This window comes from Oncorhynchus clarkii, chromosome 9, assembly GCF_045791955.1.
Source record: "Oncorhynchus clarkii lewisi isolate Uvic-CL-2024 chromosome 9, UVic_Ocla_1.0, whole genome shotgun sequence".
Classification (NCBI taxonomy): domain Eukaryota; kingdom Metazoa; phylum Chordata; class Actinopteri; order Salmoniformes; family Salmonidae; genus Oncorhynchus; species Oncorhynchus clarkii.
Window position 1 is genome coordinate 5,432,718 of NC_092155.1, and position 12,945 is coordinate 5,445,662.

Sequence of the window (12,945 nt, forward strand, 5' to 3'; positions counted from 1 at the left end):
TTAACATGTTTATTTCCTGTATGGCTACTGTTTTAAACATGTTTATTTCCTGTAGGGCTACGGTTTTTAACATGTTTACTGAATAAAAATATAAACGAAACATGCAACAATTTAAAATATTTTACTGAATTACAGTTCATATAAGGAAATCGTTCAATCGAATTCAATTCCTTAGTTAATTAATTATTTAGCCCATTATCTATGGATTTCACGACTAGGCAAGAGTGTAGCCATGGGAGGTCCTTAGAGGGAAAAGGCCAGCCACTGTGGAGCCAGGCCCAACCAACCAGATTGAGTTTATCCCCAGAAAAGGGCTTTATTACAGACAGAAATACTCCTCTGTACCCCCCCCCCCCCCCTCCCCTCAGACAGTCCTGCAGATAAAGAAGCCGGATGTGAAGGTCTTGAGCTGGCGGGGTTACACATGGTCTTCTGTTGTGAGGCCGGTTGGACGTACTGCCAAATTCTCTAAAAACGATGTTAGAGGCAGGCGGCTTATGGTAGAAAAAGGAACAATAAATTCTCTGGAAAGAGCTCTGGTGGACATTTCTGGAGTCAGCATGGCAATTGCACGCTCCCTCTAAACTTGAGACATCTGTGGCATTGTATTGTGTGATAAAACTTCACATTTTAAAGTGGCCTTTTATTTTCCCCCAGCACAAGGTGCACCTGTGTAATTTCTCCAGAACATTTGAGAGAAATAATATTTTGTGCATATGGAACATTTCTAGGATTTATTTTTTTTTGCTCTTGAAATAAACAATACTTTACATATTTTTTTATTTTTGTACAGTCCGGTAGGGCTACCGTTTTAACGTGTATATTTCTGGTAGGGCTACCGTTTTAACGTGTATATTTCCAGTAGGGCTACCGTTTTAACGTGTATATTTCTGGTAGGGCTACCGTTTTAACGTGTATATTTCTGGTAGGGCTACCGTTTTAACGTGTATATTTCTGGTAGGGCTACCGTTTTAACGTGTATATTTCTGGTAGGGCTACCATTTTAACGTGTATATTTCTGGTAGGGCTACCATTTTAACGTGTATATTTCCAGTAGGGCTACCGTTTTAACGTGTATATTTCTGGTAGGGCTACCGTTTTAACGTGTATATTTCTGGTAGGGCTACCGTTTTAACGTGTATATTTCTGGTAGGGCTACCATTTTAACGTGTATATTTCTGGTAGGGCTACCATTTTAACGTGTATATTTCCAGTAGGGCTACCGTTTTAACGTGTATATTTCCAGTAGGGCTACCGTTTTAACGTGTATATTTCCAGTAGGGCTACCGTTTTAACGTGTATATTTCCAGTAGGGCTACCATTTTAACGTGTATATTTCCAGTAGGGCTACCGTTTTAACGTGTATATTTCCAGTAGGGCTACCGTTTTAACGTGTATATTTCCAGTAGGGCTACCGTTTTAACGTGTATATTTCCAGTAGGGCTACCGTTTTAACGTGTATATTTCCAGTAGGGCTACCGTTTTAACGTGTATATTTCTGGTAGGGCTACCGTTTTAACGTGTATATTTCTGGTAGGGCTACCGTTTTAACGTGTATATTTCCAGTAGGGCTACCGTTTTAACGTGTATATTTCCAGTAGGGCTACCGTTTTAACGTGTATATTTCCAGTAGGGCTACCGTTTTAACGTGTATATTTCCAGTAGGGCTACCGTTTTAACGTGTATATTTCCAGTAGGGCTACCATTTTAACGTGTATATTTCCAGTAGGGCTACCGTTTTAACGTGTATATTTCCAGTAGGGCTACCATTTTAACGTGTATATTTCCAGTAGGGCTACCGTTTTAACGTGTATATTTCCAGTAGGGCTACCGTTTTAACGTGTATATTTCCAGTAGGGCTACCGTTTTAACGTGTATATTTCCAGTAGGGCTACCGTTTTAACGTGTATATTTCCGGTAGGGCTACCGTTTTAACGTGTATATTTCCGGTAGGGCTACCGTTTTAACGTGTATATTTCCAGTAGGGCTACCGTTTTAACGTGTATATTTCCAGTAGGGCTACCGTTTTAACGTGTATATTTCCGGTAGGGCTTTCGTTTTAACGTGTATATTTCCAGTAGGGCTACCGTTTTAACGTGTATATTTCCAGTAGGGCTACCGTTTTAACGTGTATATTTCAAGTAGGGCTACCGTTTTAACGTGTATATTTCAAGTAGGGCTACCGTTTTAACGTGTATATTTCCAGTAGGGCTACCGTTTTAACGTGTATATTTCCAGTAGGGCTATCGTTTTAACGTGTATATTTCTGGTAGGGCTACCGTTTTAACGTGTATATTTCCAGTAGGGCTATCGTTTTAACGTGTATATTTCTGGTAGGGCTACCATTTTAACGTGTATATTTCCAGTAGGGCTATCGTTTTTAACATGTGTATTTCTGGTAGGGCTACCGTTTTAACGTGTATATTTCCAGTAGGGCTATCGTTTTAACGTGTATATTTCTGGTAGGGCTACCATTTTAACGTGTATATTTCCAGTAGGGCTATCGTTTTTAACATGTGTATTTCTGGTAGGGCTACCATTTTAACGTGTATATTTCCAGTAGGGCTATCGTTTTTAACATGTGTATTTCTGGTAGGGCTACCGTTTTTAACATGTGTATTTCTGGTAGGGCTACCGTTTTTAACATATGTGTTTCCGGGAGGCCTACTGTTTTTAACATGTGTATTTCCGGTAGGGCTACCGTTCCAGGCTGAGGAGAACGATCAGCTGGATTTACTGATGGAGACAGAGGGGCTGAGAAAATCTATCCACAAACTGGGGACCATCATCACTACCAGGTCAGTCTATATAAGATGGGAACCGTCATCACTACCAGGTCAGTCTATATCAGATGGGAACCGTCATCACTACCAGGTCAGTCTATATCAGCTGGGAACCGACATCACTACCAGGTCAGTCTATATCAGCTGGGGTCCATCATCACTACCAGGTCAGTCTATATCAGCTGGGGTCCATCATCACTACCAGGTCAGTCTATATCAGCTGGGAACCGTTATCACTACAAGGTCAGTCTATATCAGCTGGGGTCCATCATCACTACCAGGTCAGTCTATATCAGATGGGAACCATCATCACTACCAGGTCAGTCTATATCAGCTGGGGACCATCATCACTACCAGGTCAGTCTATATCAGCTGGGGTCTATCATCACTACCAGGTCAGTCTATATCAGATTGGGTCCATCATCACTACCAGGTCAGTCTATATCAGATGGGGTCTATCATCACTTCCAGGTCAGTCTATATCAGCTGAGGTCTATCATCACTACCAGGTCAGTCTATATCAGCTGGGGTCCATCATCACTACCAGGTCAGTCTATATCAGCTGGGAACCGTCATCACTACCAGGTCAGTCTATATCAGATTGGGTCCATCATCACTACCAGGTCAGTCTATATCAGATGGGAACCGTCATCACTACCAGGTCAGTCTATATCAGCTGAGGTCCATCATCACTACCAGGTCAGTCTATATCAGATTGGGTCCATCATCAATACCAGGTCAGTCTATACCAGCTGGGGTCTATCATCACTACCAGGTCAGTCTATATCAGCTGGGGTCCATCATCACTACCAGGTCAGTCTATATCAGATGGGAACTGTCATCACTACCAGGTCAGTCTATATCAGATGGGAACTGTCATCACTTCCAGGTCAGTCTATATCAGATGGGAACTGTCATCACTACCAGGTCAGTCTATATCAGCTGAGGTCCATCATCACTACCAGGTCAGTCTATATCAGATTGGGTCCATCATCAATACCAGGTCAGTCTATATCAGCTGAGGTCTATTATCACTACCAGGTCAGTCTATATCAGCTCAGGTCTATCATCACTACCAGGTCAGTCTATATCAGCTGGGGTCCATCATCACTACCAGGTCAGTCTATATCAGCTGGGGTCCATCATCACTACCAGGTCAGTCTATATCAGCTGGGAACTGTCATTACTACCAGGTCAGTCTATATCAGATGGGGTCTATCATCACTACCAGGTCAGTCTATATCAGCGTTGGACCATCATCACTACCAGGCCAGTCTATATCAGATGGGGTCCATCATCACTACCAGGTCAGTCTGTATCAGCTGGGAACCGTCATCACTACCAGGTCCGTCTATATCAGCTGGGAACCGTCATCACTACCAGGTCAGTCTGTATCAGCTGGGAACCGTCATTACTACCAGGTCAGTCTGTATCAGATGGGGGCTATCATCACTACCAGGTCAGTCTATATCAGTTGGGGTCCATCATCACTACCAGGTCAGTCTATATCAGATGGGGTCTATCATCACTACCAGGTCAGTCACTACCAGATGGGAACCGTCATCACTACCAGGTCAGTCTATATCAGATGGGAACCGTCATCACTACCAGGTCAGTCTATATCAGCTGGGAACCGACATCACTACCAGGTCAGTCTATATCAGCTGGGGTCCATCATCACTACCAGGTCAGTCTATATCAGCTGGGGTCCATCATCACTACCAGGTCAGTCTATATCAGCTGAGGTCTATCATCACTACCAGGTCAGTCTATATCAGCTGGGAACCGTTATCACTACAAGGTCAGTCTATATCAGTTGGGGTCCATCATCACTACCAGGTCAGTCTATATCAGATGGGAACCATCATCACTACCAGGTCAGTCTATATCAGCTGGGGTCTATCATCACTACCAGGTCAGTCTATATCAGATGGGGTCTATCATCACTTCCAGGTCAGTCTATATCAGCTGAGGTCTATCATCACTACCAGGTCAGTCTATATCAGATTGGGTCCATCATCACTACCAGGTCAGTCTATATCAGATGGGAACCGTCATCACTACCAGGTCAGTCTATATCAGCTGGGGACTGTCACCACTACCAGGTCAGTCTATATCAGCTGGGGTCCATCATCACTACCAGGTCAGTCTATATCAGCTGGGAACCGTCATCACTACCAGGTCAGTCTATATCAGATTGGGTCCATCATCACTACCAGGTCAGTCTATATCAGATGGGAACCGTCATCACTACCAGGTCAGTCTATTTCAGCTGGGAACCGTCATCACTACCAGGTCAGTCTATATCAGATGGGAACCGTCATCACTACCAGGTCAGTCTTTATCAGATGGGAACTGTCATCACTACCAGGTCAGTCTATATCAGATGGGAACTGTCATCACTACCAGGTCAGTCTATATCAGATGGGAACCGTCATCACTTCCAGGTCAGTCTATATCAGATGGGAACTGTCATCACTACCAGGTCAGTCTATATCAGCTGAGGTCTATTATCACTACCAGGTCAGTCTATATCAGCTGGGAACCGTTATCACTACAAGGTCAGTCTATATCAGCTGGGGTCCATCATCACTACCAGGTCAGTCTATATCAGATGGGAACCATCATCACTACCAGGTCAGTCTATATCAGCTGGGGACCATCATCACTACCAGGTCAGTCTATATCAGCTGGGGTCTATCATCACTACCAGGTCAGTCTATATCAGATTGGGTCCATCATCACTACCAGGTCAGTCTATATCAGTTGGGGTCCATCATCACTACCAGGTCAGTCTATATCAGATGGGGTCTATCATCACTACCAGGTCAGTCTATATAAGATGGGAACCGTCATCACTACCAGGTCAGTCTATATCAGATGGGAACCGTCATCACTACCAGGTCAGTCTATATCAGCTGGGAACCGACATCACTACCAGGTCAGTCTATATCAGCTGGGGTCCATCATCACTACCAGGTCAGTCTATATCAGCTGGGGTCCATCATCACTACCAGGTCAGTCTATATCAGCTGAGGTCTATCATCACTACCAGGTCAGTCTATATCAGCTGGGAACCGTTATCACAACAAGGTCAGTCTATATCAGCTGGGGTCCATCATCACTACCAGCTCAGTCTATATCAGATGGGAACCATCATCACTACCAGGTCAGTCTATATCAGATTGGGTCCATCATCACTACCAGGTCAGTCTATATCAGCTGGGGTCCATCATCACTACCAGGTCAGTCTATATCAGCTGGGAACCGTCATCACTACCAGGTCAGTCTATATCAGATTGGGTCCATCATCACTACCAGGTCAGTCTATATCAGATGGGAACCGTCATCACTACCAGGTCAGTCTATTTCAGCTGGGAACCGTCATCACTACCAGGTCAGTCTATATCAGATGGGAACCGTCATCACTACCAGGTCAGTCTTTATCAGATGGGAACTGTCATCACTACCAGGTCAGTCTATATCAGATGGGAACTGTCATCACTACCAGGTCAGTCTATATCAGATGGGAACCGTCATCACTTCCAGGTCAGTCTATATAAGATGGGAACTGTCATCACTACCAGGTCAGTCTATATCAGCTGAGGTCTATTATCACTACCAGGTCAGTCTATATCAGCTCAGGTCTATCATCACTACCAGGTCAGTCTATATCAGCTGGGGTCCATCATCACTACCAGGTCAGTCTATATCAGCTGAGGTCTATCATCACTACCAGGTCAGTCTGTATCAGCTGGGAACCGTCATTACTACCTGGTCAGTCTGTATCAGCTGGGAACTGTCATTACTACCAGGTCAGTCTATATCAGATGGGGTCTATCATCACTACCAGGTCAGTCTATATCAGATGGGGTCTATCATCACTACCAGGTCAGTCTATATCAGATGGGGTCTATCATCACTACCAGGTCAGTGTATATCAGATGGGGTCTATCATCACTACCAGGTCAGTGTATATCAGATGGGGTCTATCATCACTACCAGGTCAGTGTATATCAGATGGGGTCTATCATCACTACCAGGTCAGTGTATATCAGATGGGGTCTATCATCACTACCAGGTCAGTGTATATCAGATGGGGTCCATCATCACTACCAGGTCAGTGTCGTCAGGTGGACCAGTATCCGAAAGGTGGCTGATTCACGTCCCGGGAGGAGTGAAGAAATGGTGGGACGTGAACTTGCTGCTGGTATCAGAGATAAAATATGAATAAACAAATAAATAAATTATGAATGAACAAAATGTATTTTTTGTATTAAAAATTAAATGAAACAATTCATATAAATTAAATAAAAATAATGACATCATGATTGTCGTCCCAAGCGCGGTGGCGAGCCAGAGTGAGGCGTCGGGTGTGGGACTGGAGCAGTGCATCGTGGGTCTCCCAGCCTGCGTAACCATAATGACCAGAGACAAGGCCGGCGGACCATGCAGGAGCGGCAATGCCATCCTGTCTGCTGAGGTGGGGGGCCTACACGCACGTTCAGCTAAACTGAAACAAACTAAGCTAATGTATGCTACGCTATGCTACGTTACGCTAAACTAAGATAAAATAAATGAATGTATGCTACGCTATGCTAAGCTATGCTACGTTACGCTAAACTAAGATAAAATAAATGAATGTATGCTACGCTATGCTAAGCTATGCTACGTTACGTTAAACTAAGATAAAATAAATGAATGTATGCTACGCTATGCTAAGCTATGCTACGTTACGTTAAACTAAGATAAAATAAATGAATGTATGCTACACTATGCTAAGCTATGCTACGTTACACTAAACTAATTACCACACATGGATAAATAGTGTTGTTATATCTCCTTCCAGGTGTGTACTCCAGATGGTAGCGTGGCGGACGGGGAGATACTCGACTATAAGAACGGAACATATGATTTTGTTTACACTGTAAACAAGGAAGGAGAGTTTTCATTGGCTCTCCGGCTCTATGACCAACACATCAAAGGAAGTCCCTTCAGACTCAGAGTTACCAGGTCCCCTGACCCTGAGGTAATGAGAGATAGAGAGAGATCGCACAGAGCCCCAGGACAGCAACACAATTAGACCCAACCAAATCATGAGAAAACAAAAAGATAATTACTTGACACATTGGAGAGACCAAACAAAAAATATGAGCAAACTAGAAATACTATTTGGCCCTAAACAGAAAGTACACATTGACAGGATACCTGACCACTGTGACAGTCAAAGCTTTCCTTAAGTTTGGATCAAGGTTCAGACTCAGTGAGAATAGCCTTGCTATTGAGAAAGGCCGCCGTAGGCAGACATGGCTCTCAAGAGAAGACAGGCTATGTGCACGCTGCCCACAAAATGAGGTGGAAACTGAGCTGCACTTTTTAACCTCCTGACAAATGTATGACCATTTTAGAGACACATATTCCCCTCAGATTACACAGACCCACAAAGAATTCGAAAACAAATCCAATTTTGATAAACTCCCATATCCACTGGGTGAAATATATATATATATATATAGAGAGAGAGACTCAGAGACTCAGCCAAGTCATGGCTCAACAATAACAAGACAGCCTCACTGCTACCCAGAATACACTGCAAGATTTACTGCAGGGAGAGGGGTTGAGAAAAATAGAGGGAAGGAGGGAGGGGAAACAAGAGAAGGAATGCAGAGAAGATGGTGTTAAATTAGGATGATGGAAAGTTTTTTTGGGAGGACTGTCTACCGTCCCTCTAACTCCATGTTCAATGTATTTTCCAGGAGTCTCCTCCCACCACCACAGCCACCTCTCTGACGGCCACCGCCACCCCGTCTACAGGCTCCTCTGAGGGGGCTAAGCGGAGAGGAAAGTCCCCTGGGAGTAAGAAGAAGGGGTCCAGGAGGACAGGCAGTGCCCTGGGAACACCCAGACGCAAAGAGAATCCCATCGAAGATGATCTTATCTTCAGGATCGGTGAGAGAGGGAGATCTGTCCATTTTTATTTATTTTTCTCTCTCTGTTTGTTTCTCTCTCTGTCTGTCTCTCTCGCTGTCTGTCTCTCTCGCTGTCTGTCTGTCTGTCTGTCTCTCTCTCTGTTTGTTTCTCTCTCTGTTTGTTTCTCTCTCTGTTTGTTTCTCTCTCTGTCTGCTTCTCTCTCTGTCTGCTTCTCTCTCTGTCTGCTTCTCTCTCTGTCTGCTTCTCTCTCTGTCTGTTTCTCTTTCTTTGTCTGTTTCTCTTTCTCTGTCTGTCTGTCTGTCTGTCTGTCTGTCTGTCTGTCTGTGTCTGTCTGTCTGTCTCTCTCTCTCTCTCTCTCTGCTTCTCTCTCTCTCTCTCTCTCTCTGCTTCTCTCTGCTTCTCTCTCTGCTTCTCTCTGCTTCTCTCTCTCTGTCTGCTTCTCTGTCTGCTTCTCTCTCTCTCTGTCTGCTTCTCTGTCTGCTTCTCTCTCTCTGCTTCTCTCTCTCTCTGCCTCTCTCTCTCTCTGCTTCTCTCTCTCTCTCTCTCTCTCTCTCTCTCTCTGCTTCTCTCTCTCTCTCTCTCTCTCTCTGTCTGCTTCTCTCTCTGCTTCTCTCTCTGTCTGCTTCTCTGTCTGCTTCTCTCTCTCTCTGTCTGCTTCTCTGTCTGCTTCTCTCTCTCTGCTTCTCTCTCTCTCTGTCTGCTTCTCTGTCTGCTTCTCTCTCTCTCTCTCTCTCTCTCTGCTTCTCTCTCTCTCTCTCTCTCTCTCTCTCTCTCTCTCTTTCTCTCTCTGCTTCTCTCTCTCTCTCTCTCTCTCTGTCTGCTTCTCTGTCTGCTTCTCTCTCTGCTTCTCTCTCTGTCTGCTTCTCTCTCTGTCTGCTTCTCTCTCTGTCTGCTTCTCTCTCTGTCTGCTTCTCTCTTTATTTCTCTCTCTGTCTGCTTCTCTCTTTATTTCTCTCTCTGTCTGCTTCTCTCTTTATTTCTCTCTCTGTCTGCTTCTCTCTCTGTCTGCTTCTCTCTCTGTCTGCTTCTCTCTCTGCTTCTCTCTCTGTCTGCTTCTCTCTCTGTCTGCTTCTCTCTCTGTCTGCTTCTCTCTTTATTTCTCTCTCTGTCTGCTTCTCTCTCTCTGCTTCTCTCTCTCTCTGCCTCTCTCTCTCTCTGCTTCTCTCTCTCTCTCTCTCTCTCTCTCTCTCTCTCTCTCTGCTTCTCTCTCTCGCTCTCTCTCTCTCTGTCTGCTTCTCTCTCTGCTTCTCTCTCTGTCTGCTTCTCTGTCTGCTTCTCTCTCTCTCTGTCTGCTTCTCTGTCTGCTTCTCTCTCTCTGCTTCTCTCTCTCTCTGTCTGCTTCTCTGTCTGCTTCTCTCTCTCTGCTTCTCTCTCTCTCTGTCTGCTTCTCTGTCTGCTTCTCTCTCTCTCTCTCTCTCTCTGCTTCTCTCTCTCTCTCTCTCTCTCTCTCTCTCTCTCTCTCTCTGCTTCTCTCTCTCTCTCTCTCTCTCTCTGTCTGCTTCTCTCTCTGCTTCTCTCTCTGTCTGCTTCTCTCTCTGTCTGCTTCTCTCTCTGTCTGCTTCTCTCTCTGTCTGCTTCTCTCTTTATTTCTCTCTCTGTCTGCTTCTCTCTTTATTTCTCTCTCTGTCTGCTTCTCTCTCTGTCTGCTTCTCTCTCTGTCTGCTTCTCTCTCTGCTTCTCTCTCTGTCTGCTTCTCTCTCTGTCTGCTTCTCTTTCTGTCTGCTTCTCTCTCTGTCTGCTTCTCTCTTTATTTCTCTCTCTGTCTGCTTCTCTCTTTATTTCTCTCTCTAGCTCTAGTTTCTCCATGAATAATGTTTTCACTCTGTGCACTCCAGGTACTAAGGGGAGAAATAAAGGAGAGTTTACTAACCTGCAGGGTGTATCGGCATCCTCCAATGGCAGGATTCTAATAGCAGACAGCAATAACCAGTGTGTCCAGGTAAACACACACACACACGCACACGCACATACACACACACACACACACACGCACACCGTGGCAGAATTTTGATCGTTTGTGTGTGTGTGTGTGTGTGTCTGTCCCTCCCCCCCGGACAGATCTTCTCTAATGAGGGGGAATTTAACAGTCGTTTTGGGGTGAGGGGTCGGTCGCCAGGTCAACTCCAACGACCAACGGGTGTGGCCGTTCACCCCAACGGTGACATCATCATCGCCGACTACGACAACAAGTGGGTCAGCATCTTCTCCAGCGAGGGCAAATACAAGGTGAACATACAGGTGACATACAGGTGACATACAGGTGACATACAGGTGACAAAGAGGTGACATACAGGTGACATACAGGAGACATACAGGAGACATACAGGAGACATACAGGTGATTTAAAGGAGACATACAGGTGATTTACAGGAGACATACAGGAGACATACAGGTGACATACAGGTGACATACAGGTGACATACAGGAGACATACAGGAGACATATAGGTGATTTACAGGAGACATACAGGAGACATACAGGTGACATACAGGTGACATACAGGTGACATACAGGAGACATACAGGTGACATACAGGTGACATACAGGAGACATACAGGTGATTTACAGGAGACATACAGGTGATTTACAGGAGACATACAGGAGACATACAGGTGACATACAGGTGACATACAGGTGACATACAGGAGACATACAGGAGACATATAGGTGATTTACAGGAGACATACAGGAGACATACAGGTGACATACAGGTGACATACAGGTGACATACAGGTGACATACAGGAGACATACAGGAGACATACAGGTGACATTCAGGTGACATACAGGTGATTTACAGGAGACATACAGGTGACATACAGGTGACATACAGGTGACATACAGGTGACATACAGGTGACATACAGGAGACATACAGGTGATTTACAGGAGACATACAGGAGACATACAGGAGACATACAGGTGACATACAGGTGATTTACAGGAGACATACAGGTGATTTACAGGAGACATACAGGAGACATACAGGTGACATACAGGAGACATACAGGTGACATACAGGTGACATACAGGAGACATACAGGAGACATACAGGTGATTTACAGGAGACATACAGGAGACATACAGGTGACATACAGGTGACATACAGGAGACATACAGGTGATTTACAGGAGACATACAGGAGACATACAGGAGACATACAGGTGACATACAGGTGACATACAGGTGACATACAGGAGACATACAGGTGACATACAGGAAACATACAGGAGACATACAGGAGACATACAGGTGATTTACAGGAGACATACAGGTGACATACAGGAGACATACAGGTGACATACAGGAGACATACAGGTGACATATAGGCGACATATAGGCGACATATAGGCGACATACAGGAGACATACAGGTGACATACAGGAGACATACAGGTGACATACAGGTGACATACAGGTGACATACAGGTGACATACAGGTGACATACAGGAGACATACAGGCGACATATAGGCAGGCACGTGCACAGATAGAGGTCTATGGGTACCTGAGCATCTTCCCTACAGAAAAACGAACTTTCAGATTGGTGTTTTTTTTATTTTTTATAATAACATTTTAATGTCACTTTAAATCTACTTTCTCATGTTTTTTTGGCCCCATAACGTCACATGATCTTATTACAATGGGCAAACGATCGTTTATTCATCTGGTACGTCCATATGTAACCTCCGACATTAGAACAAGAGAGGGGCTTCTTCTGTCAAAAACACAGAAGTTAGCTAGCTAACGTTACTGTGTGTCAAAAACACAGAAGTTAGCTAGCTAACGGTACCGTGTGTCAAAAACACAGAAGTTAGCTAGCTAACGTTACCGTGTGTCAAAAACACAGAAGTTAGCTAGCTAACGGTACCGTGTGTCAAAAACACAGAAGTTAGCTAGCTAACGGTACCGTGTGTGAATATTGATCTTGGTCTTTTGGATGAATCACATTTTTTCAAACAATTAATGCAACGTTACACAGCTTTTACCCTGAATTCCTATGGCGCCATCGACGACACAGCGCTCAGTCAAGAAAGCCAGAAAAAGAAAGTTAATGCCGAGTGAGAATGATGTTTCGTTTTCAGTCTTCTGCCGTGAATCATTCATCCCATACACAGAGACTAATGTTATTGTCACAGGGGCTTTGATACATGTTCTCCTGTGTTCCAACACCGGTCGGTGCCGTTCGGGATGAGGGAGGACCATCATTATTTTCATCAGCATGACCTTATTTC

The 12,945-nt window shown here is 44.6% G+C and overlaps 2 protein-coding genes across 3 annotated transcripts in view; one reads left to right on the plus strand and one right to left on the minus strand.

The window, feature by feature from the left end:
• Positions 1 to 12,945, minus strand: part of LOC139415792 (galactose-specific lectin nattectin-like) — a 1,187,935-nt gene that overhangs the window by 1,129,854 nt on the left and 45,136 nt on the right. The gene's annotated exons all lie outside the window — the stretch shown is intronic.
• LOC139415788 (tripartite motif-containing protein 2-like) overlaps positions 1 to 12,945 on the plus strand; it is a 36,383-nt gene that overhangs the window by 5,003 nt on the left and 18,435 nt on the right. Inside the window, exons 5-10 of the mRNA XM_071163877.1 lie at positions 2,696 to 2,798; positions 7,128 to 7,266; positions 7,633 to 7,812; positions 8,540 to 8,732; positions 10,550 to 10,653; positions 10,773 to 10,940. Of these exons, the coding sequence (XP_071019978.1) occupies positions 2,696 to 2,798; positions 7,128 to 7,266; positions 7,633 to 7,812; positions 8,540 to 8,732; positions 10,550 to 10,653; positions 10,773 to 10,940 (887 nt within the window). The remainder of the gene's footprint in view (positions 1 to 2,695; positions 2,799 to 7,127; positions 7,267 to 7,632; positions 7,813 to 8,539; positions 8,733 to 10,549; positions 10,654 to 10,772; positions 10,941 to 12,945) is intronic.